Genomic DNA, 20,124 nt, shown 5'->3' with positions numbered 1-20,124 from the left:
GCATTAGTTGCATAACTCGACCTTACCTATAAACATGTCCACTAACAAATACCACAAAAAAAAACAACAACAACAACAAAAAAACCAATATAGTTCCAGACTTGGTAAAAGATTTGTTTTATTTCACTTTCATAACATACGTTCTTTACAATTACATTAATTATTTGGAAACAAAGTGAACTAACGCCTTGAGAAAAACAAAGTATACTGTAACAAGTTGAAATCTAACAAATTAAATTAGTACAGTTATAGTTGAACCTGGTTGACAATATCTGTGTCATTAGCATGCGCATGCACATAGTTTGTAATGAATCGAAACAAAAATCAGTTCTAAATATTGAACGGTCATACTACTATTACCTCTGACAAGGAATTTGAGCCCGATGTACTGAATACTTTTGTACGTCGTGTTTTTTTGTTTTTTTGTTTTTTTTGTATGAACTCATTGGCGCTTTTGCCACCCAAAAAATTTTGCAATTCTTGAAAGACAATTTTGAATGTTACACCCAAAGAGCTAGAAATTTCATCAGGTACTAAGTTTCAGTGGCTCGTTAACCATTTGTAGTCAATTCATATCTAACATGGCTCCTTCTGTACGCAAAACCGTATGCTAATGAGCTGAATTGAAAACAATGCAGACAGTAAGGAGATGAATACGAGATAGGCTTAGTTCTTAACCAAGCCTTTCCTTAGTGTTCAGGGTCAGCAGCAAAAGGCATCTCCAATTCTCTCCACTGTTCATCAGATAAATCTGTTGGATACAGTTAACAAATACAAGAACTCTGTAAAAGAATTCACAGTAACCCGGCAGCAGTTATTTGGCAGTCCGTAAACAAACAATAGAGCAAAGAACCTTTAGTAGGACGTAGTGCTAAAGGATAGTTAATAAAGATGGTGAATTTTAAGCTCGGTAATGAAATATGACGGTGAATTAATCAACATGACACGCTCGGGTCATGTTGATTAATTCCCCTTCACATTTCATTACCGAGCTTAAAATTCACCATCTTTATTAACTTATCACTGCTCACGATGACTTCGATAGCGTTGATCCTAGCAGTATGCAGGACACCTGTCATATATGAACTCAGTTTAATGACCTTGCTCTCCATGAGTTCTCGTGGCCCAGTGGGTGGGGCGCCCGCCCGGTGTTCGGGAGGTCATGGGTTTGATTCCTGTCGGGGACTCAGAATTTTTCTTTGTCCCACGCTCGTGTCATGTTGATTAATTCACCTTAACACATATTGCTAAAGTTTTTCAGTACATAACATTTCATATGATTCCAGCAAAAGAAAATAATGTGATTATCATATTCTTTTGAATACGGTTATGAAACATTTGCAGAAAGGTCAATCTTTGTTATGGTTGCAACAATTCATAACACTGATATCCCAAGAGTTCGAGATTACTAAAAACCATTTTATAAACGTATGGAAATGGACGGTGCTCTGCCCCGTTGGGAACCACCGTAAATGGAAAAGCAGTTTGTATATAAGTTATTATTTTTAGAAGAAACGGATACAATCCAATGATAATTTACTCATTTTATTACAAGCATAGTTAATAATTGCAGTGAATCCCTGTAGGATCATGAAGGAGGGAAATAATGTTCGGAGTTACGAAGCGAAACTATGTTGTATATATGTTCTTACCATCCAGCACTTTGAAGGCAATGGCAAAATCCTGAATTTCTGCTGTTGAGAGAGATGTCAGATCCAGCACGTTTGAATCCAATTCGCAAGGAAGGTAGACACTTATCAGGAAAGCACAGTCTTCAAATGTCATCGTTTTGTCAAGCGTCAACTTTTTTTCGTCAGTCATCAATGCTTTTTCAAACTATACAAAAAACAGTCGATGTTTAACTGATCGTCTTCACAGAAAGGAATGATCTCTGAATACTTTTATAATTATCGATTTCTAAGAAACAATTGCTGTGAGAGCCAAAACGAAAAGTTGTTGATCAAGCACATTTGACAGATAAACATGTGGGTTCGTTTTGTCAGTGAGAATCAGATTATGCATTATAACACTGTGTCCAGATCGATTGACAAACAGAGCGACTGACCGACCAAAATAAATCCTTTAGTTATCTTGTCTGTGTATAGCACAAAGCTAGGCAAGTGTGGAAGAGCAATTAAACATTAGAAACAAATACAGTTCAACCCCTATTAAACGGCCACCCTCGGGGAAATGAATAGCGGCCGCCGGGTTGGCCGTTTAATAGAGATAAAAACAATAGAAAAGCCCTCATCGGGGCTTTGATTACTGGCCGCCTAATAGGGGTGGCCATTTAATAGGTGGCCGCTTGATAGGGATTCTACTGTAATTTACATTAAACAAAACTTAGTTCAAAACCCAACTGGAGCTGGAGGAAGCAGACCATTTGACTATTTACAGGTAGGAGTTGAACTCGTGTCTACCGCGACTCTCAGATTTTTCAGGTCTAGCGCCCAAACAGGCTCGGCAACGCGGCGACCGACAACCAGACAGACAGATAAACATAGACAGAGGGAGCTGACTGCTAAAACTGGCCACCATTCAGGGCACTGACAGGAAAGGGAGCTGATTAGTTGCATGAAAGGCTTTAAATTTGCTTCTTTTTCAGTTTCTTGGTTTTTGAATTCAACTAATTTGATTCACTTACCCAGTGCAGGTACTTGCTGACGCGGGCTTTACGCCGTGCTGTAGTCTTCTCAGGTAACAGCACCACTCTAGTTATATTGTCCAGTATGTCTATATCTTTGGCTGTGAAATAGTCTGGTTGATAAAAGAATATAAAATTCACAGTACCTTATCCTCGGACGGACAGTGATTGCCACCCCTCCCCTCCCCAGAGGATTTTCAGAATTCTGAAAAGAGGATTTCGTCTATAATGCAGGAACGTTCAGCAGCTGTTTATTTATCCCTTGGCAAGATTTTGAATTTTGTTGACTGTCCTTCCACGTCACTTGACATTGGAATGGCAACCAAAATTTGGCATACACCTCAGGCCAAGTTTCGGCCTTTTTGACAGAATTGCTCGTTTCTTCCGTTTAATTTCTTGCAGAATTAGCGCCTTTTTACATTGTTATTGTTTCTGGTTAATTTCCCATCAATTCACGTTAATTTTTCTAACTTTCTGAGAAGACTGTGAAATCCAAGAAAACTAATATAATGACCTCATGACCATTGAAACATAGACCATCTTGTACAGCGGACCAAGGACAATCTTATGAACGTAAAACAATGTAGATAAGTCCAAATGGAACTTAAACATCTTCTCCCTTGCACCATTGGAAGAGAACATTTCTGTAAATATATTAGTATTCTATGATTACATGTCTGTTAAATTTACCTTGTAAATCTGTCTGGTCTGTAGTTTCTAGCAGAATGTCGTCATACTCAGGATCTTCCTCACTGCATGTGGCATCCAAGTCCCTGCGCTGAGTTACAACTTTCCCGACATACTGTCCTTTGCTGATTTCCAGTCGATTAGTTTCTGTATTGTAATCAACGCGGCAGCACTTGAAGAGGAAGGGTGCTTGTGAGTTCCTCGCCGCCGCATCTGGAGGAAAATAGGTATCCGTAGCATGTATCCTCAGAGCTGAGTTCCTGTTTACGTTGAGGAACTGCAGTGACGGCGGAAGATTTCTCACTTCGGCTGCCATTTCTCTCTGTAAATCAAATAAATGACAAGTCTTTTCTACAAAAATTATCCAATTTCTCTCCCACTTAAAACTGCGCGATTTAAAGTAAGACTATTTTGAATGTATATTTACTGTTAATTACAACGTCAAACTAGACTCAAAAGAAAAAATACCGATGAGGTAACAGTCAGGCATATTTTGATAAAGGCTTATTGAAATCAGGTCCTGTACGTTTTATAATGACTTCCCGTTTTAATTTTTTTTTTATTTTTAATTTGTAATGACGTTAGCAAATATTCCTTTTTTTATAAAGATAAAATTCGGTTTTTACCTGATGCATTCTTTCCCCTTTCAGTTCAAATTTTTCGCTGTAAATAACAGACGTTATGAGGAGCAATTTATCACATTCTGCAAAAGACTTCATTTTGTTGGCATCCAGCTCTGCATTTGCCAGTATCCCACGTAGATCTGGATCGTCAATGTATTTTTGGCTCAATTTTCCGAGTGTTAGGACGCCTTGGTTGTCACATAACTTAATAGTTCCTCCTGCAAATCCTGCGACATCCACGTCAAACTCATCGTTCCTGGGTTTCAGAAAAAAAAACGAATGGGTAATTGAGCTATAATGCTGCAATTTTATGACCATCTCCCTCGAATCCCTCATCCTTTGCGAGATTTTAAGAATGTTTTAACTATAAACCCGAGGCTGAGATTTTTAAAAGAATACAATTCTGTATGTTAAAAATTTACAAATACAATGCAATTATGTGCTTTTAACTAAAGCGAATAAAATTCTTCCTTTCCGGCTCTAAACGGCAAAACTAGCCAAAAGAAAAAAACAGAAGAAACAAAACAAACAAACAAACAAACAAACAAAACAGCACTAGCCGTATGTTCGATGTTAGTAACATTTTTGCAAGAAGTTATGAGCGTGATGTTAGGTTTAATGCCTGCAAGCTGGCTCCAAAATTACTTAAACACCATCCATACCCTAAACGCACTCGAAAACAGATATGTCATACGCTATAATATAAGAATATTCACAAGAATACTTTCAGCCTAAAATCGGCAGAAAAATAAGAATATTCAGCCTCTGCCGGAAAAACAATATTCTTATAAGAAAAAAAAAAAAAAAAAAAAGAATGTGAGGGGGTTGAGATATACCCCTCCATTTTTCGTCCCCCTTTAAATGTATTAATTGCCAGGTTATATTTTAGACAGCTTTTAATTATTGTAACATGTTACATGATATCTCTCAAGGGAACTCCCAGGGAAAAGAATTTCTTAGACCGGATTACTTATCGTATTCTACATTGCCACCACGCACAAGATTTGCAAGTCTCCTTTCTCCATACCTCCATACCTGTCATCTTTTATTTACGTGCTTACTTAAGTGGCTTCAGTTTTATTGTGTTTGGCTTTAAGGAAAGATCTGGTCTGGATTTTTTGTACACAATTTGCAACGTTCATTAAATCATTAATCCGTCCAATGAGGACAGAAAATACCATTTTGCAAGTTGTTACTCGGCTATTGCGATAGCTTATTTTGATTAAGAGTGTTCCTAATGGTACCTGGCACCCATGTCAATCTTCTGTTTCATTGACAGCTCTTCATCTCTTATATTTGATGTGATGGATTCACAAACTGTCTCCTGTACAGCATCCTCGACATATCTCTCGAATCCTGCGAGGATTACAATTTCCGATTTTGCAAAAGGTCTTTTCCATAGTGGCCTATACTGCCTGACCACCAGTGCCAAGGGTTGTATTTTATCAGTTTCGCCGTGGAGGACTGGGAAATATTTATGACTAAAATTCTCTTGGGCAAACTTTCGAATCGCGTCTTCAATCATCTGAAAACAAAAGCAAATCGAAAAATAGTGTTGAATATCCCATTCGCCAAAGATCATGTAAACATAAACAAAATGTCATGCTGTCCTTTGATCCACTGTTGACAGAGTTAGCGATGAAACTCTTTTTTATGTATTTCGTAACAAAGTTCTGGAGATTTTTTGGTGCACTAGGCCTTCCCAGCATGAGATCAATAAAATGAAGCCGAATTATATCGCTTCTAAAATCATCATCTTGGGAGAATGCATAACCTTGCTCTTACTAACAGCAGAAGTGAAATGAAATCTTCCCCTTCCAATATTTCTAACTTTACTCTAGGAAGGTTTGTACAGTTTCATAGACTTGATGAATGCCACTCTTTTCTATTTCGTAAATAGGCATGGTGTTCGCAGATCTAATATACAACTTATTTGTTTCGATCAGATGCGATGTTTTAACCAGCGTGATGCTTGTGGGGAACTCTAATGAAATAGGAACTTGTCTTTCCCATTTAACGGTTGATCATTGTATTTAATTTAGCACACGATGAACAGATTTACAGAAAATTTCTCATTAGCAACAGCATGCTCCGGTAAACACACACAGGTAATGCACTCGTAGAAAGCAAAAATGTTCATCACCGTGAGTCTGGTCACATCACGGTATGTGTGACAAGTGAAAGGCGGATGTGACAGGCAGCTCTTCTTACTTTATTTTTTCATATCAATCACAACACCAAAGGGCCTATCTGAAAAGATTACTTATTGCGTGGGGGTCCCAGTGGCATGTTAAAACAAGTAAGTCCAGTTCAATATTTGTAGTGTTGTCGTCCTCCACAAGGCTTCCAATCCCCGCTTAAATTAAAAGATGGATGGAAAACTAGAGGGTTTCAATTCCAAGTACGACGGAAAATTTTCGAAGGTTTTGTTATAGTTTGCCAGGGTATATACTTTTTCCCGACAAACCACGCTGCGTTTAGTTCAGAATTTTCCAACGTATGGTGACTTGTGTATTAGTAACGAACTAGTTGAATACCGGAAATAGGCCGAACAAATTGCTAAGAATATATCACATCACACCACAGAACGGAATTTGACTCAAATATTTTATTACCGAAGCCCTAAAATTCCTTCGACATTTCAAAATGAAAAATAATTAATATTTAAAAAAAGTAAAACGCCGTGAATAGAATATGCCAAAAATGCGCGTTCAGTTTTGAGGATTTACAAAGATGTTATTTAGGTCGGCGTTTTGGTTTATGTGAAGGAACGTTTCTTTTTTCCTTCAAAAAATTACTAAATTGTATACTACATTGAAAATGATCGGGGTTTTCTTGCACACGAAGGTTAAATCTCCATCTTATGAGCACCATCAGAGGAAGACAAATCTTAAAGGAGCTCAGTGTCACGGTTTTGCGCTTCTCAAAAAGTTTAGCTGAAATTTTTTAAGTTGCGTTTGGTTGTTTTAACTTCGTATGAATCGTATTCATCCTCGTGTTCTTTTATGGTTTATTTTTATCTCTTTAGGTCTTTTTCTATCTTTATAGAAACTACTGTTTTCAGGTTGAAATAACTGTACGTAAAACTACTGTGATTGAGCTCTAAGCTCTCTGCACTGACAACTCAATAAAAAGCCTGCTACATTATAATTAAATACATGTATAACAGGAAGATAGCTAGGAAAACCATGGAATTGTCATACCGTAAAATCGGGCACGACGTGTTGCTTGGGTTGACCTTGCTTTAACCAATTAACTCAAGATAAGTTCAGTCAGCTAAAGGCACTTCTTACTTAGCGAGGAAACGAAGCGAGTCGTCGTGTCTTCTCCAAGAATATTCTTGGTACATCCGCTATCGTTGCTTCTTTCGGTTTCTTGAAATGACGTTTGCTAGATAAGGACGTCATCATTAAAATCCAGTTCGTTGGGACTAGACTGTAATAGGCGTTCGCCGCCGTATTTAAATAGAAGTCCCTAGCAATCGAAAACTACCACGAATGCTTGTGTCAATCCGTCAAGGTTTGATAGTTAAGGGAAAAAGTAGTGTTGTCTTTTTCCGCTGCCGTGACATGTGTCCTTTACGAAACCAAAAGTATAAATACTTGGTATGCATTTTGGCTTGTTGTTATTATTAATTTTTTCAGTATTTCTTAAACCAAGAGAAGATAATAGCGGAGGGTCGTCGAATTAATACAGTCGACCAGGGCAAGGCTGAAGGTAACGTCCAGTTCGCGCAGCTTCGGGTATTTTTTTCAAATATGTACATAATTTTAGCAAGGTCACGACAACGCACCAGGAGAAATTGTATCATCACTTCTTGCGCCTGCGATGAAGACTAGAATACGTGCAATTGCTATTTCTGAACTCTCCAAGAGTTACGAATCACATGCTTGTATCTCCGTCAGCTATTTTGGTTTCGGAAGAAAGCGAAATAAAGAGAAAGAATTACGTGCCGAAAAAAAAGCATTAACAGCAGAAATTAAAACTAGATAATAATTCAAACTGCAATTGTAGAATATGTAACGCGTGTCCGTAGCGCATAACGCGAGCGTGACTGCTTCAGTATCGTGAAGATCGAGACCGTGTGCTCTGGGAGGTAATGTAATTACACAATAGGACGCTATGTACACAAAGTAAACGTTGTTTTCCTCCTGTACACTTGGAGATTCCACACAATCAGCTGTGAAAGGGCAGGGGAGAGTGTGGGTCCCAGTCCCTCTTCATTTTCGTTGGAGTATCCAGCCCCCTCCCCACGGGGGCCCTCCCATATGCAAAAGTCACCCTTCGTTTATCAGGGCATTGTAACTCGATTAAAAAGCTATTAAAAATGTCATTGAGCTGTTTTGCACTAGGGGTCGGCTCGATATAAGAGCATAAATATGTATCATAACTCTTGATTCTAATCGACCGGATTTCTCTGGTCCGCTTAATAAAGTATGTTTAAATCAATAACAATATATAAATCAGTAAGAGAATACCTTTATTTAATTGCGAATGCACCCCTTCTTTACAACTTTTTCGGAGTTTTACAGACCTATAATTGCAGCTTGATATATATTGCTGCTTGTGAAATTATTCCTAATACCTTGATAATCTAACGACATTTTTAACGACCCATGGGTCACAATTAATGCAATCGAATTTCATTAAGTAACAAAGAAGTAAGGAAGGCATTAATTAAGAAAACGTTATCCTTCAAACACCACATTTGGAATGGTTCTGTCTGTAGCCAGCTTGTTCAGTTTACTCATCCAAAGTCGTCTCCAGTTCACTCCATTGCTCATCTGGTAACTCTGTTGGGACAAAACAGTGATCTGCAAGTCATTTTCTCCTAACAATGCCACGGCCAAATCTAGTTTTGAAGCCACCACTAGTGGTTTGAACAAGCCAACCTTTCATTTTCTCCTTGAGAACCCCTGGATGGCAATAAAGGAATAAGTGTGGAGAAACTGTAACATGTCGTAAGCCAGTTGCGAATGGGACAGCGCGGCACAAATGTCAATTTTTGCCGAAAAACGTTGGTACTAAAGGCCCAAAATTTCCCCACGCCCCGCTCCGTTGTTGAAACAAGAAAGGGCTTATCTTCACAATGGGCTGGATGCATAGAACTCTTAACTGATTATCGCTTGTTTACTGAGGTAAATAACCCTTTTAAATGCATGGGGGCATCGAACCAAAAAAACAGAAACATATGTGGTGGATAAGACTAGGCTAGACAGAGATCAAGTTCATACCACTTAGCACTTTAAAGACAATTCCATATCCCTGAATGTCTTCCTTCGTGAAAGATGACAGATCAAGCTTGGTAGAATTCTTGGAGAAAGGAAGGGCGATGCTTTTTAGAAACTTGCAGTCTTCTGAAGTCAATGGCTCATCAAGCAACAGCTCCTTTTGGTCTGTGGTCAATACCCGTTCAAACTGTTGAAAAAGATGTCTTCTTTTTAGCATATAAAGGCTTGAAGAATAATTTGCTTGCCTTACAACACAGAAAAATAACCAAATGCCTCCTAATGTAGTTCTGGAAAACTATTCATAAGAAAATAATCTAGTGTTGGGCCGTTTAATTGGTGAACAATTACTTTGTAGAATGTAGTTAGCGATGTGTTTTCTTTGTTATAATGCATGAAACCTTCTAACATCTTCCAACTTCACTTACCCATTGTAGATATTTCTTAACTCGCGCTTTACGTCGTTCTAAAGTCCTTTCCGCAAGCAGCACTTCTTTTTTGATAATGTGCACTTTAACAATATCTTCGGCTGTCAAAGAATCTAGTCAATAAGGTAAAAAACACTTGTGAAAAACAACATTAAACATAAATCACTGTAAACAGTCCCTACTTTTTTTTTCCTAAAAAGCAATGAACATTTGGAAGAGAGGATGAACGATAAGAGAAATAATCCTCCATATAGGTCCTAGCCTCAATAAAAATCCCAAGGCAATCTGTTTCAAGTTATTTCTACACACGGCACCCTTTCCTCACACGAAAATGTTACCAGTTGCGACGTGTAAATATTTTTGTGGAGGATGAAAATACCAGTAAAGATGCTCGGGTTGTCCACGCGGGCAATTGCTTTTTACAGGATTGACTATTTCTAGACCATCCTGGAGTTTCTTATCTAAGATGTGATCTGATTATTCTTCATGCTCTCTTCCCATTAGCAACGAGTTCGGCAAAGTAAGGCGAGAGCAAGAACAGAGGTAATGTGTAGCTATTTTTGAGGAGGATGAAAATACCTGTAAAGCCTACAAAGCAGTTGCCTTCGCTCTTAGCTTACTCTATCAAAACTTTCAAAAAGGAATTACCCTCAGAAGTTTACTGAGCCCATTTATTGAGAAAATGAGAAAAAACTGTCATTAAAGTCAGAAGGCAGCTTTTTAATCTAAGTTTCTATGGCAATTATACATATGTTACTATGACCTGACAAATCGCCATCTTCATCCGTTTAATTAAAGTGAAACCATCTTTATTTCTTTACATCTACATGATCGGCACTTTCAGGATTCTTTTAACAATCAGCAATTTTGTCCTTACACTGTACTTTTGAAATATCATTACATTTCGGAAATTCAAGTTCAGATATGCATGCTTATATTGAAAATCAGTCTAGTCTTCCTCCTTGTTACTTTAAGGGTATCAACAACGACAATACAATTGTACGTCGTTCATTGACAAAGAATCTAAAAGAAAAAAAAACTGAATTAGTTCTACGAGTTAGGCCACATTTCCTTTAATCGGGGAAGGCTGCCAAAGTCTCCATTTCGCTCCACTGTTAATCAGGTAACTCTGTTGGATACACTTGAAAAACATGAGTAACTCTTTAGAGTTCCCTGGAACCGGGACAGGAGCTAATTTTTTCCTAAAATATCACAAGCTAGTCTGACGATGAAGAAGTAGAAACAGGGAGTTCAATTAAGCAACCGTGAGGACGACGCCGATGATCAAGCTATTGGAAAATGAATTTATATTTAAACTACGAATCTCGTGAGAACTTAGAGTTATCCAATTTGTCTGTTACTATCGGATCTCAAAACTGCATGTACTAGACAGCGTTAAACTGGAAAAATAAACTGTTTGAAAAGTTAGCAGTCTTAACTCAAGTTCTCCAGGCTCACACAGCCAGTCTACTGCTCAGTAAACCCTTTGTATAAATAATTAGTGAATTTTCCGTTGTCGTGGCGAGTCGAGATAGTTTGTTAATGTTATGACAAGCATATACCCAATATAGTGAATATAGTGGATGCGCGCATGGTCACAAGGGAGGCATAGAATGTAAGGAATTGCGTAACAGCGGAAGAGATATTATATATTTGTTCTTACCATCAAGCACTTCAAAGACAATTGCAAAATCCTGAATTTCTGCTGTTGAGAGAGATGTCAGATCCACCTCAGTTGAACCCTCTTCGCAAGGAAGGTAGACACTTTCCAGGAAAGCACAATCTTTCAATGTCATTGGCTCGTCAAGGGCCAAGAATTTATCGTCAGTCATCAGTGCTTCTTCAAACTGTGGAAAAAAAATTAGTCGTCTATAAATCTTTATGGAAAGAAATTGAGTGCCATTATAATTGACGAGTATTGAGAAACAATTCCTATGAAAGTCAGATCGATAAGCACATTAGAGATAGCCAAGTGAGCTCGTTTTGTTAGGGAGAATCATTACGTTACGGCCATGCATGAAAATAAAGGGTGATTGTGATTGCACTGTGTCGAGCACAGATCAGAAGATAGACGAAAGACGGACAAACAAACACATGGCGGATCGACAGTTAGACAGACAGATCAAAATACCGATTGACAAACAGACCGATTGACCCACTGAAGGACCGAACTGGAGTCTAACGCAATCTCCGCATTTCAGGGACAACACCCTAACTAGACTAACTACTCGTCCACGCAGCGACTGACAACCAGACACACAAACAAACATGCAGTCAGAAAAATAAAGACACACCAACCAAAAGACAGAACGAACTATTCTAGAAAACCCAAATTGACTGCTGTTCGGGCCACTAACAGGAGAAGGCGCTGATTAGTTGCATGAAACTTACCCAATGTAGATACTTGCTGACGCGAGCTTTACGCTGTGCTGTGGTCTTCTCCATTAACAGCACTACTTTAGTTATATTGTTCAGTTTCTCTATATCTTTGGCTGTGAGACAGTCTGGTTGATTAAAGAATAGAAAACTTACAGTATCTCGACCCTCGTACGAGCAATGGGACAGCCCCCTCCCTCCTAGAGGTTATGTTTTTCTGAACCCTGAAAAGAAGATTTACCCTGTCATGCTGAGACTTTCAGTAGCTGTTCGTTCAATGTTTGACAAGTTTTAGGCGTGTCAACTATTGTTCTGGGTCAATTGGCATTGCCATAGCAACCGAGTTTTGAAATGCACATCAAGCCAAATCTCGTCATTTTTGATAGAAGTCTTCGTTTTTTGTGTTGTTCTTTTTTTGTTTCTTTGTTTGCTTGTTTATTTCGCTTGCTTAAGTTGCGTTGCCATAAAAATGAAATAAATTGCATAATATAAATTCTTCATTAAATTTTCTGACGTTCTGAGAACACAGTGAAATACAATAATGAGGATTCAAGATAGCTTAATGACGTCATGTGTATACCAACAAAACTATATTATACTCACGCGAATGCAAAACAATTTAGATATGTCTTGTTTCAACGAAAATTAGGGGAGGGGTTCTATCGACAGCCTTCCCTTTTACCACTGCGGGGCTGTGAGTTTACGCATGCTTCAGTAACCACATTAAACTTTGAGGCCAAATGCAAAGCGCAAGGAAAGTATCATTAATATCCTTGTCAAGCATCAGCGAAAGCATCCACAAAGAAAAATGCAAAACGAAGTTTGGAAGACCATTTCTTTTATCACGTTATTCATTTGTCCACGATTCAATAGGAAAACCATTTGCTGCAAAAAGGCTCGTTTTCGAGCTGATGGACGAGATATAAGATCTATAAAATTAACTGATAACTGAAAAATTTGCTGAGATTTGAACTGGTACCCGAGATATTGCCGAAAACTTATAAGTAATAACTGCGACTGATCCGTCACAGCCATCCAGATGGATAAAAGAACTAGTGGGGTTTTTTCTGTTGTTGTTGTTGTTTTTTTTGTTTTTTTGTTTTTCATAGAAACGACATTGATAATTAGAGATTATGACTTAAAGAAGTTTTTTTGTGTGTGTGTGTGTGTGCTACGCAATATTAACGATAGAGCCAACCTTTCTATAAACATATCTTGATTGGAGGAGGACGTTTCAGTAAATATCACTATAATGTTTTTACGTACGTATCTGTTACATTTACCTGGTAAATCTGTCTGATCTGTAGTTTCTACCAGAGTGTCGTCACACTCGGCGTCCTCCTCACTGAATGGAGCATCCACTGCTCTGTGATGAGTTACAACTTTCCCGACATATTCTCCTTTGAAGATTTCCAGTCGATTAGTTTCTTTATTGTAATCAACACGGCAGCACTTGAAGAGAAAGGGCGCTTCTGTGTTCCTTGCCGCTGCATCTGGACGAATGTGCGTGTCCATGGCTCCCTCAGTCTGTAAATAAAATAAATGAAAACACCTTTTCTTTTAAAATCTCTACCGTTTTTGGATGGACGGAAGTCTTTTTTCCTTGGAATTTGGAAATAAAGTTGGCTTTGATGGGACGACATTGTTTAACGGCATCAACTTCAGATGATCGGATTGAAATTTCTCAAGAGAAAATAATTCCATCATATCCTTTTCCCAGTCGAGATAGTACCTGATAAACCAGAGATAAAATTGGGTGTTTACCTGATGCATTCTTTTCCCTTTCAGTTCAAACTTTTCGCTGTAAATAATAGAAGTAATGAGAAGCAATATATCACTTTCTGCAAAAGACTTCATTTTGCTGGCATCCAGCTCTGCATTTGCAAGTATCCCACGAAGATCCGGATCGTCGATATATTTATAGCTCAAGTTTCCGAGTGCCAGGACTCCCTTCTCATCATCCAACTGGATATTTCCTCCTACATATTTGGCCAATGCAATGCCAAACTCGTCGCCCCTGGGCTCGAAAAAACGAGAATGTGCACTTGAGCTTTAATGATACGATTCGAATCTCGCATTCCTTTCTTTTTTCCGAGAGAAAGGAGAAGGGGGGTTAAAATGTACCACTCCAGTTCTCCTCAGCTCTACGATTCGCCTGGTGCGCTGCACCGGTATCGCAGAGGTCATGGGTTCGAATCCCGTTCAGGATTGACGATATCACTAATGTCCAGTGAGGACAGAAATTACCATTTTTGATTATATAAACACCAGTGAAATACCAGGATTTTTCCTTTTACTAAAAAATCATATCTTCATCGCGCGCAGTGAAGATACTATTTTTATCCTTCACACTGTGAAGATATCATTCCTTTTTGATAACATTTTTCTTTTGTCCCTTTAACTACACTTAAATTTGTTGATGTATGATCGAAACATCTTTGGATATTCTTCGGTCGTCTTCGACAATCTTCGGGAAATGTTCGCAAATGTTCGGAACATGTTCGCAAGTGTACGTCTGGCCTTCGGAACAATTTTGGAAAATCTCCGGAAATCTTCGAAAAGTGGTCAGAAATCTTCGGAAAATCGTCAAAAACGTTGTCATTAGTATGTTTATATAATAAACAGAATATTACATGCCCGCTTGTGGATACGAATTTTATCTTCTCGTGTTCAACTTAATATCTCACTCGTGAGATATCGAGTTGAGCACTCGAAGATAAAATTCGTATCCACAAGCGGGCATGTAATATCATCTATGTAAATTGTTAATACCCCCCTATATATGTGGGAGGAGCGGTGGCCTCATGGTTGGTGAGCTCGACTTCAGATCGAGTGGTCTTTGCCGGGAACATTGTGTTGTGTTCTTGGGCAAGACGCTTTACTCACAGTGCCTCTCTCCACCCAGGTGTATATATGCGTACCACCGTCGAACTTAATGCTGGGGGTAACCCTGCGATGGACTAGCATGCCATCCAGGGGGGAGTAGAAATTACTCCTAGTCGTTTCATGTTACAAAAACCGGAATGAGCTCCTGCCTGGTGGGCCACTTGGCTCGCATGCAGACTTTACCTACCTACCTACCTATTCTTCATCTTCGATGATATGGATTCACAAACTGCCTTCTGTGCACCGTTCTCGACATATCTGTCGAATCCGTCAAGGATTACAATTTCTGATTTTGCAAAGGGTCTTTTGAATATTGAACGGTGTTTCTTGACCACCAGTGCCAAGGGTTGTATTTTATCACTCTCGCCTAGGAGGACTGGAAAGTATTTATGACTGAAATTCTCCCGGGCAAACTTTCTAATCGCCTCTTCAATCATCTGAAACGAAATGCAAATCGCTAAATAATCTTGAAACTAACATTCACCGCAGACCATTTTAACTGAAAAAGACTGTGTTATTTAATTTATTGCTTGCAAAGTTGGTTATATTAAAGTCATTAATATTTATTTCAATTCGTAACAAAGTTGTGGTGATTTTTTTTTTGTACTGAGACCCTAGGATTTAATGACTGCCTCCACGTCCCGCTCATAGAAACGGCGAAAACAATGGTAATTAAATGGGTAATGCTATAAAAACGCTCGCTTGTGTTCCCACGGCGATTCTCGTTCTCCCAAACTTCTGCTCGTGTTTGGATAAAACCAAGGAAATCTTTTCTGCTTTGTGAATGTTTCTCGATGTTTGTAGATCTCATACACATCTTGTTCATTTGTTTCAAAAAGATGTAATGTTATACCCCAGCAGTACAGAGTACAAAATACAGTGGAGAACAGAGATGTTTTTGAAAATTTAGTCATACTCCGCCAGTTTATGCTCTTTTCCCGACCAACTACGCAGCATGCGTTGCAGTATATGGTTCCTTGTACATTCGTATCGCTATAGTTGAGCTAATTGCTAAAATACTTCTAAAATACTTCTAAAATAAGTCACATCACGCCAGAACAACAAACTACATTTGGCATTTTATGACGGAAGCCTTAAAATTCCTTTGTCCATCCAAAATGCAAAAAAAATATAACGTTTCAATAGTGGCAAAAAGCCTACAAGCGAATTCCAAAGTTCCGGCGCATGTTTGGTTTTGAGAATTAGATGAAATATAATGAAATATTTAGCCCTATATTGCACTGGAAATTGAAATAAAAAACATCTTTCGGGGCTTTCTTGGTTATCAAGTCGAGATCGCCCCTCGATGGCAGCTCTAGGTGTATTGTCAAAAAAACCCGCTTTCATAACATTATCTACATGTCTGATGCAGTAGGATGGTTAAGAACACCAAGAGATTGTGTAAGAAATCATACCGTGAAATTGGGGCAAAGAACTGCTTGAGTTGAACTTCTTTTGACCGGTTTACTCAAGATAAGGTTAGACAACTAATTTACTCCTTGCTTACCAACATAATGAAGCGAACCGTTTTCTAGCTCTAGAAATATATTCCTGTTCCCACATCCAGTATACCAGATCTTTCATTTTTGAAATGACGCATGCTAGTGTAAGGAAGGAAAGGAAAAACCAGCTCGCTTGGACGAGACTGAAATAGACTTCGGCCACGACATTTAAATACAAAGCCTTAGAAATCAGCTTTTGTCAGCAAAATCAACCATGACATCATTCAAGAGAAAAGGGAGTTTCGTTTTTCGCGGTCTGACATAGTGCCCTTTACGAAACCAAAAATACACATTCTTGGACCGTGAGTAAATTAAAACAATCGGAGTTAATGCTCAACTTGCAAACTTTAACTTGCGCAGCTATTATCTATTTTTTGAGACTATGGTTGCTATTTTAGTAATGTTACGATCGCTGATCAAAAAATTATATTACTATGTGACCATCTGCTCCTGAAATGAAAAATAGAATATGTACAATTGTCATTTTTGGATTTGCAGCAAAATACAAGAACGTCACACGTCAAAGATATGCAAATCTTAACGAATTACATGATATTTTTTAAAAGACGTTTAAAAAAAAAGAATAACGTGCCAGAAAATATCAGAATTTTAACATCGACATAACGTAAAGTACTATTCTTGGGGGAAGGGTAGGGAAGGGGAATTGTGAAGTGAAGTGAAGTGAAGTGAAAGACTTTATTTAATGAGGGTGACCCGTGACAGTAACTTAAGTTACTGATAAACTTGGGGCCCTCAGCTTAAAATAATTAGAATGCTAAAAATATATTATTTACAATAAAATGCTAACATACGATATTATTTACAATAAAATACTTAATTAAGTTACTATTAAAAATGGTTACAAATAATAAACTGGACTTACAATTTCAAACATACTACGAATAATAAGAGTTAAAAAATTCCATTAGTTTTCTGAGAGTTAAGAATAGTATTACATAATTTAGCCTTAAACGATTTAACGGACTTCTCTGTTTTTAAAGACCGGGGTAAACTGTTCCAATCTTTAATAGTTCTGACGGCGAAAGTGCGTCCTCCCTCAGAGGCGTTTCTGTGAGAGGGGCATAATAAATTTAAATTACAATTTCCAGTACTTCTCGAATGGACGTCAGAGTTTTTCCTTAAAGATGTGTTCATGCATTCAGGTAAAGTTCTGTTTATCCTTTTGTAGGCCAGTGCACATCGATTTATATAAGCTTCTTTGTAAAAGGGGATCCAGTTTAGCTTATTAAATAAAGTGACAGTTCGACTAGTACGTTGTGCTGCAAGAATAATACGCGCAGCCCGTTTTTGCATACGGAGAACTCTCTCGAGTACCTCTTTGTTACACGATGTCCATACTGTGCTTGCATACATGAAGAGTGGTTTGATTACTGCGTTATAGTAGATCAATTTTTGATTCTTTTTCAAGTAGCAGCTTATATGGCGTAGAAGACCAATTCGTTTTGAAAGTTTGTTACATAGTTCGTCAACATGTGCTTCGTAAGTTAGGTTCTCGTCGATTATCACTCCAAGAAGTTTATGGCTACCAACTTGTTCAATTTCTACATTTTGCATCCTAGCTTCAAATTTTCCTGCGTCATGGGTTACACGTCTGCGCAGACGCTTTCCCGGAGCCAACAACGCTTTGGTTTTCTTGGTATTTATAAACATTTTGTTTTCACTAGCCCATTTCTCAACTTCTGTCAAGTCCTTTGTTAATGATTTGTTTAGTGCAGGAATAGCTTTCCAGTCTGAGCTTAAAGACAAGGTGGTATCGTCTGCATAGATATCCATAGTTGACTTGTGAACGTTTAGAGGCATGTCATTGACAAACAGGAGGAAGAGCACCGGTCCCAATATTGATCCTTGGGGAACGCCCTGTCTGATAGTCAGCTGTTCAGATGTGGTTTTCCCTAATGTAATAAATTGCTTTCTCTGAGACAGGTACGATTGAAACCAGGCAACAGACGGAAGGCTTGCACCGTAAATAGACAGCTTTTTTAGAAGAAGTTCGTGATTTATAACATCAAAAGCTTTACGAAAATCTTTAAATACCAGACCGGTCACTTCGTCATTGTCCATGTTTTTCAGGATGTGATCCGTAAGTCTGATTAGAGCTGTTTCTGTATAGTGACCTGACCTGAAGGCTGATTGATACTCATATAACATGTTGTTGTCATGTAAAAACTTAAGAAGACAGCTGGCTACGTGTTTTTCGATAATCTTCGAAAAGACAGGTAAAACTGATATCGGGCGGTAATTGTTGATATCGTTTCGTGCGCCACCCTTGTGCAATGGTGTAACTTTTGCTACTTTCCAACGGTCTGGAAAACTGTTTGTCGATATCGAAAGGTTCAGCAATTTGCATAATGGACTTGCAAACGCTGGTGCAATAATTTTGAGTACACGAATACTTATGCCATCGTGCCCAGAGGCCTTGTTACAAGCGATTTTCCCTATGGTGTCAATGATCTGCTTAGGCGTTATTGGAGGGATGTTGAAAGCCACATTATCATTCAATCGCGAAGAGACAAAATTTTTCAGCTTGGTGTCATCAAACTCTACGCCAGCGTCGTTTTCCTTGCCAATTTGATCTAGGATGTTTACGAAGTACTGATTAAGCTCATTTGCAATGGAAGCTTCGTCACTAATGATGTTGTTTCCTGTGTTTAATTCATCGATGCGAACTCGAGGTTTACTAGTCCCACTTAATGTTTTGAGTGCTTGCCAAACTCCTTTTGGATTTCCTTTGTTTTCGTCGATTTTCTTGCGGAAGAAACTTCTCTTTGTTTTTTTGATGAGACTTGTAGTTTTACCCTTTGCATGCGTATAGCGTTCCCAGTCTGCAGGCAGATTTGAAATTCGCGCCGTTTTCAACAGCTTGTCTCTTGTTTTCATAGACGACAAGATCTCTTTAGTCATCCAAGCAGGCTGGCTCGGTTTCTTGACGCGTTTAGATTTTAGTGGAATGTGCCTGTCCAAAACGTCATTTAGCATTGTTTCCATTGTAATCAAAACATCGTGTAAATCATCAAAAACAAAGGCAATGTCCCATGGGGCACATTGTAGATCATGTAATAGTTCATTTGTATTCAGATTTTTGAAGTCACGATATTCTATGGTACTGTGGGTTTGATCTCTTTGCTTTTTGGAGTATTTACGTCTAATAAAAACTGGCAAGTGGTCTGAAAGACCAATATCTGGTACAGAGATTTCAGTAACAAAACCAGGATGCGTTGTGTAGACATGGTCGAGACAAGTTGAGCTCACGGGACGTGTAACTTTGTGCACGAGTTGGCTTAAATTTAGGCTTTTTAATGCCTTCGCTAATCGATGATGTTTGTAGACATATGTATCCAAGAAGTTTATATTAAAGTCTCCAAACACATACATTTCTTGGTTTCTTAAATAAGCTGTTTCAATGTTAAGCTCCAGTTTGGCATCCGTGTCCGCCGTTGAAGAAGGCGGGCGATAAACAGCTCCTGTGAGTATCGGGCGATTTGATTTATAGGGATAGACTTGTAACCAGACGGTTTCTAGATCCATTTCTTCCAGGCTTGTAATTCTTTCGACTTTTAGATTGTCAGCAACGTAGGCGAGAATTCCGCCGCCCTTCTTGGCTCCTTGCCGGTCTTTCCTGAAGAGCGTGTAGCCAGGTATTTCTAGAACGCAGTCAGGTTTGTTTGGTTTAAGAAATGTTTCGAGGAGAAAAAGCACATCGATTTCTTGACGTCTAGTGGTTAGTAATAA

The 20,124-nt window shown here is 38.5% G+C and overlaps 2 protein-coding genes across 6 annotated transcripts; both read right to left on the bottom strand.

Moving 5' to 3' along the window:
* Positions 1 to 101: 101 nt before the first annotated feature.
* On the bottom strand, positions 102 to 7,401 carry LOC149118845 (uncharacterized). 2 transcript variants are annotated; one of them, XM_089273706.1, is made up of 7 exons: positions 7,158 to 7,401; positions 5,199 to 5,479; positions 3,958 to 4,210; positions 3,335 to 3,653; positions 2,645 to 2,757; positions 1,653 to 1,694; positions 102 to 751 (listed from the first exon to the last, which is right to left on the bottom strand). In XM_089273706.1, exons 2-7 carry the CDS (start codon positions 5,477 to 5,479, stop codon positions 674 to 676), a joined length of 1,086 nt encoding a protein of 361 aa, XP_089129832.1. In that variant the 5' UTR covers positions 7,158 to 7,401; the 3' UTR covers positions 102 to 673. The 2 variants fall into 2 exon arrangements, with proteins under 2 accessions (XP_089129832.1, XP_089129830.1); XM_089273704.1 differs by having other exon boundaries at positions 1,653 to 1,836; positions 7,158 to 7,394.
* A 1,016-nt stretch (positions 7,402 to 8,417) lies between these two features.
* LOC149118844 (uncharacterized) lies at positions 8,418 to 16,526 on the bottom strand. 4 transcript variants are annotated; one of them, XM_089273686.1, is made up of 9 exons: positions 16,380 to 16,517; positions 15,068 to 15,309; positions 13,751 to 14,003; positions 13,270 to 13,513; positions 12,002 to 12,114; positions 11,274 to 11,457; positions 9,611 to 9,723; positions 9,189 to 9,372; positions 8,418 to 8,747 (listed from the first exon to the last, which is right to left on the bottom strand). In XM_089273686.1, exons 1-9 carry the CDS (start codon positions 16,383 to 16,385, stop codon positions 8,698 to 8,700), a joined length of 1,389 nt encoding a protein of 462 aa, XP_089129812.1. In that variant the 5' UTR covers positions 16,386 to 16,517; the 3' UTR covers positions 8,418 to 8,697. The 4 variants fall into 4 exon arrangements, with proteins under 4 accessions (XP_089129812.1, XP_089129822.1, XP_089129817.1 ...); XM_089273696.1 differs by having other exon boundaries at positions 13,751 to 13,787; XM_089273691.1 differs by having other exon boundaries at positions 16,288 to 16,390.
* Between the last annotated feature and the right edge of the window lie 3,598 nt (positions 16,527 to 20,124).

Source organism: Orbicella faveolata, unplaced genomic scaffold (assembly GCF_042242905.1).
Source record: "Orbicella faveolata isolate gen_17 unplaced genomic scaffold, um_ofav_v1 contig_1, whole genome shotgun sequence".
Classification (NCBI taxonomy): Eukaryota; Metazoa; Cnidaria; class Anthozoa; order Scleractinia; family Merulinidae; genus Orbicella; species Orbicella faveolata.
This window is presented reverse-complemented; position numbering and strand designations above follow the sequence as displayed.

Bases quoted from the DNA above. Each gene is read 5' to 3' on its own strand.
- LOC149118845 (XM_089273704.1), bottom strand. From the start codon at position 5,479: ATGATTGAAGACGCGATTCGAAAGTTTGCCCAAGAGAATTTTAGTCAT. The intron at 4,211-5,198 runs GTACCATTAGGA...TCTGAAACCCAG, and splicing joins AAGATTGACATGGGTGCCAG to GAACGATGAGTTTGACGTGG. The intron at 1,837-2,644 runs GTAAGTGAATCA...TTTTTTGTATAG, and splicing joins TCAGCAAGTACCTGCACTGG to TTTGAAAAAGCATTGATGAC.
- LOC149118844 (XM_089273686.1), bottom strand. The intron at 12,115-13,269 runs GTAAATGTAACA...TTAATCAACCAG, and splicing joins AGATCAGACAGATTTACCAG to ACTGTCTCACAGCCAAAGAT. The intron at 9,373-9,610 runs GTAAGTGAAGTT...CTTTTTCAACAG, and splicing joins TTAAGAAATATCTACAATGG to TTTGAACGGGTATTGACCAC.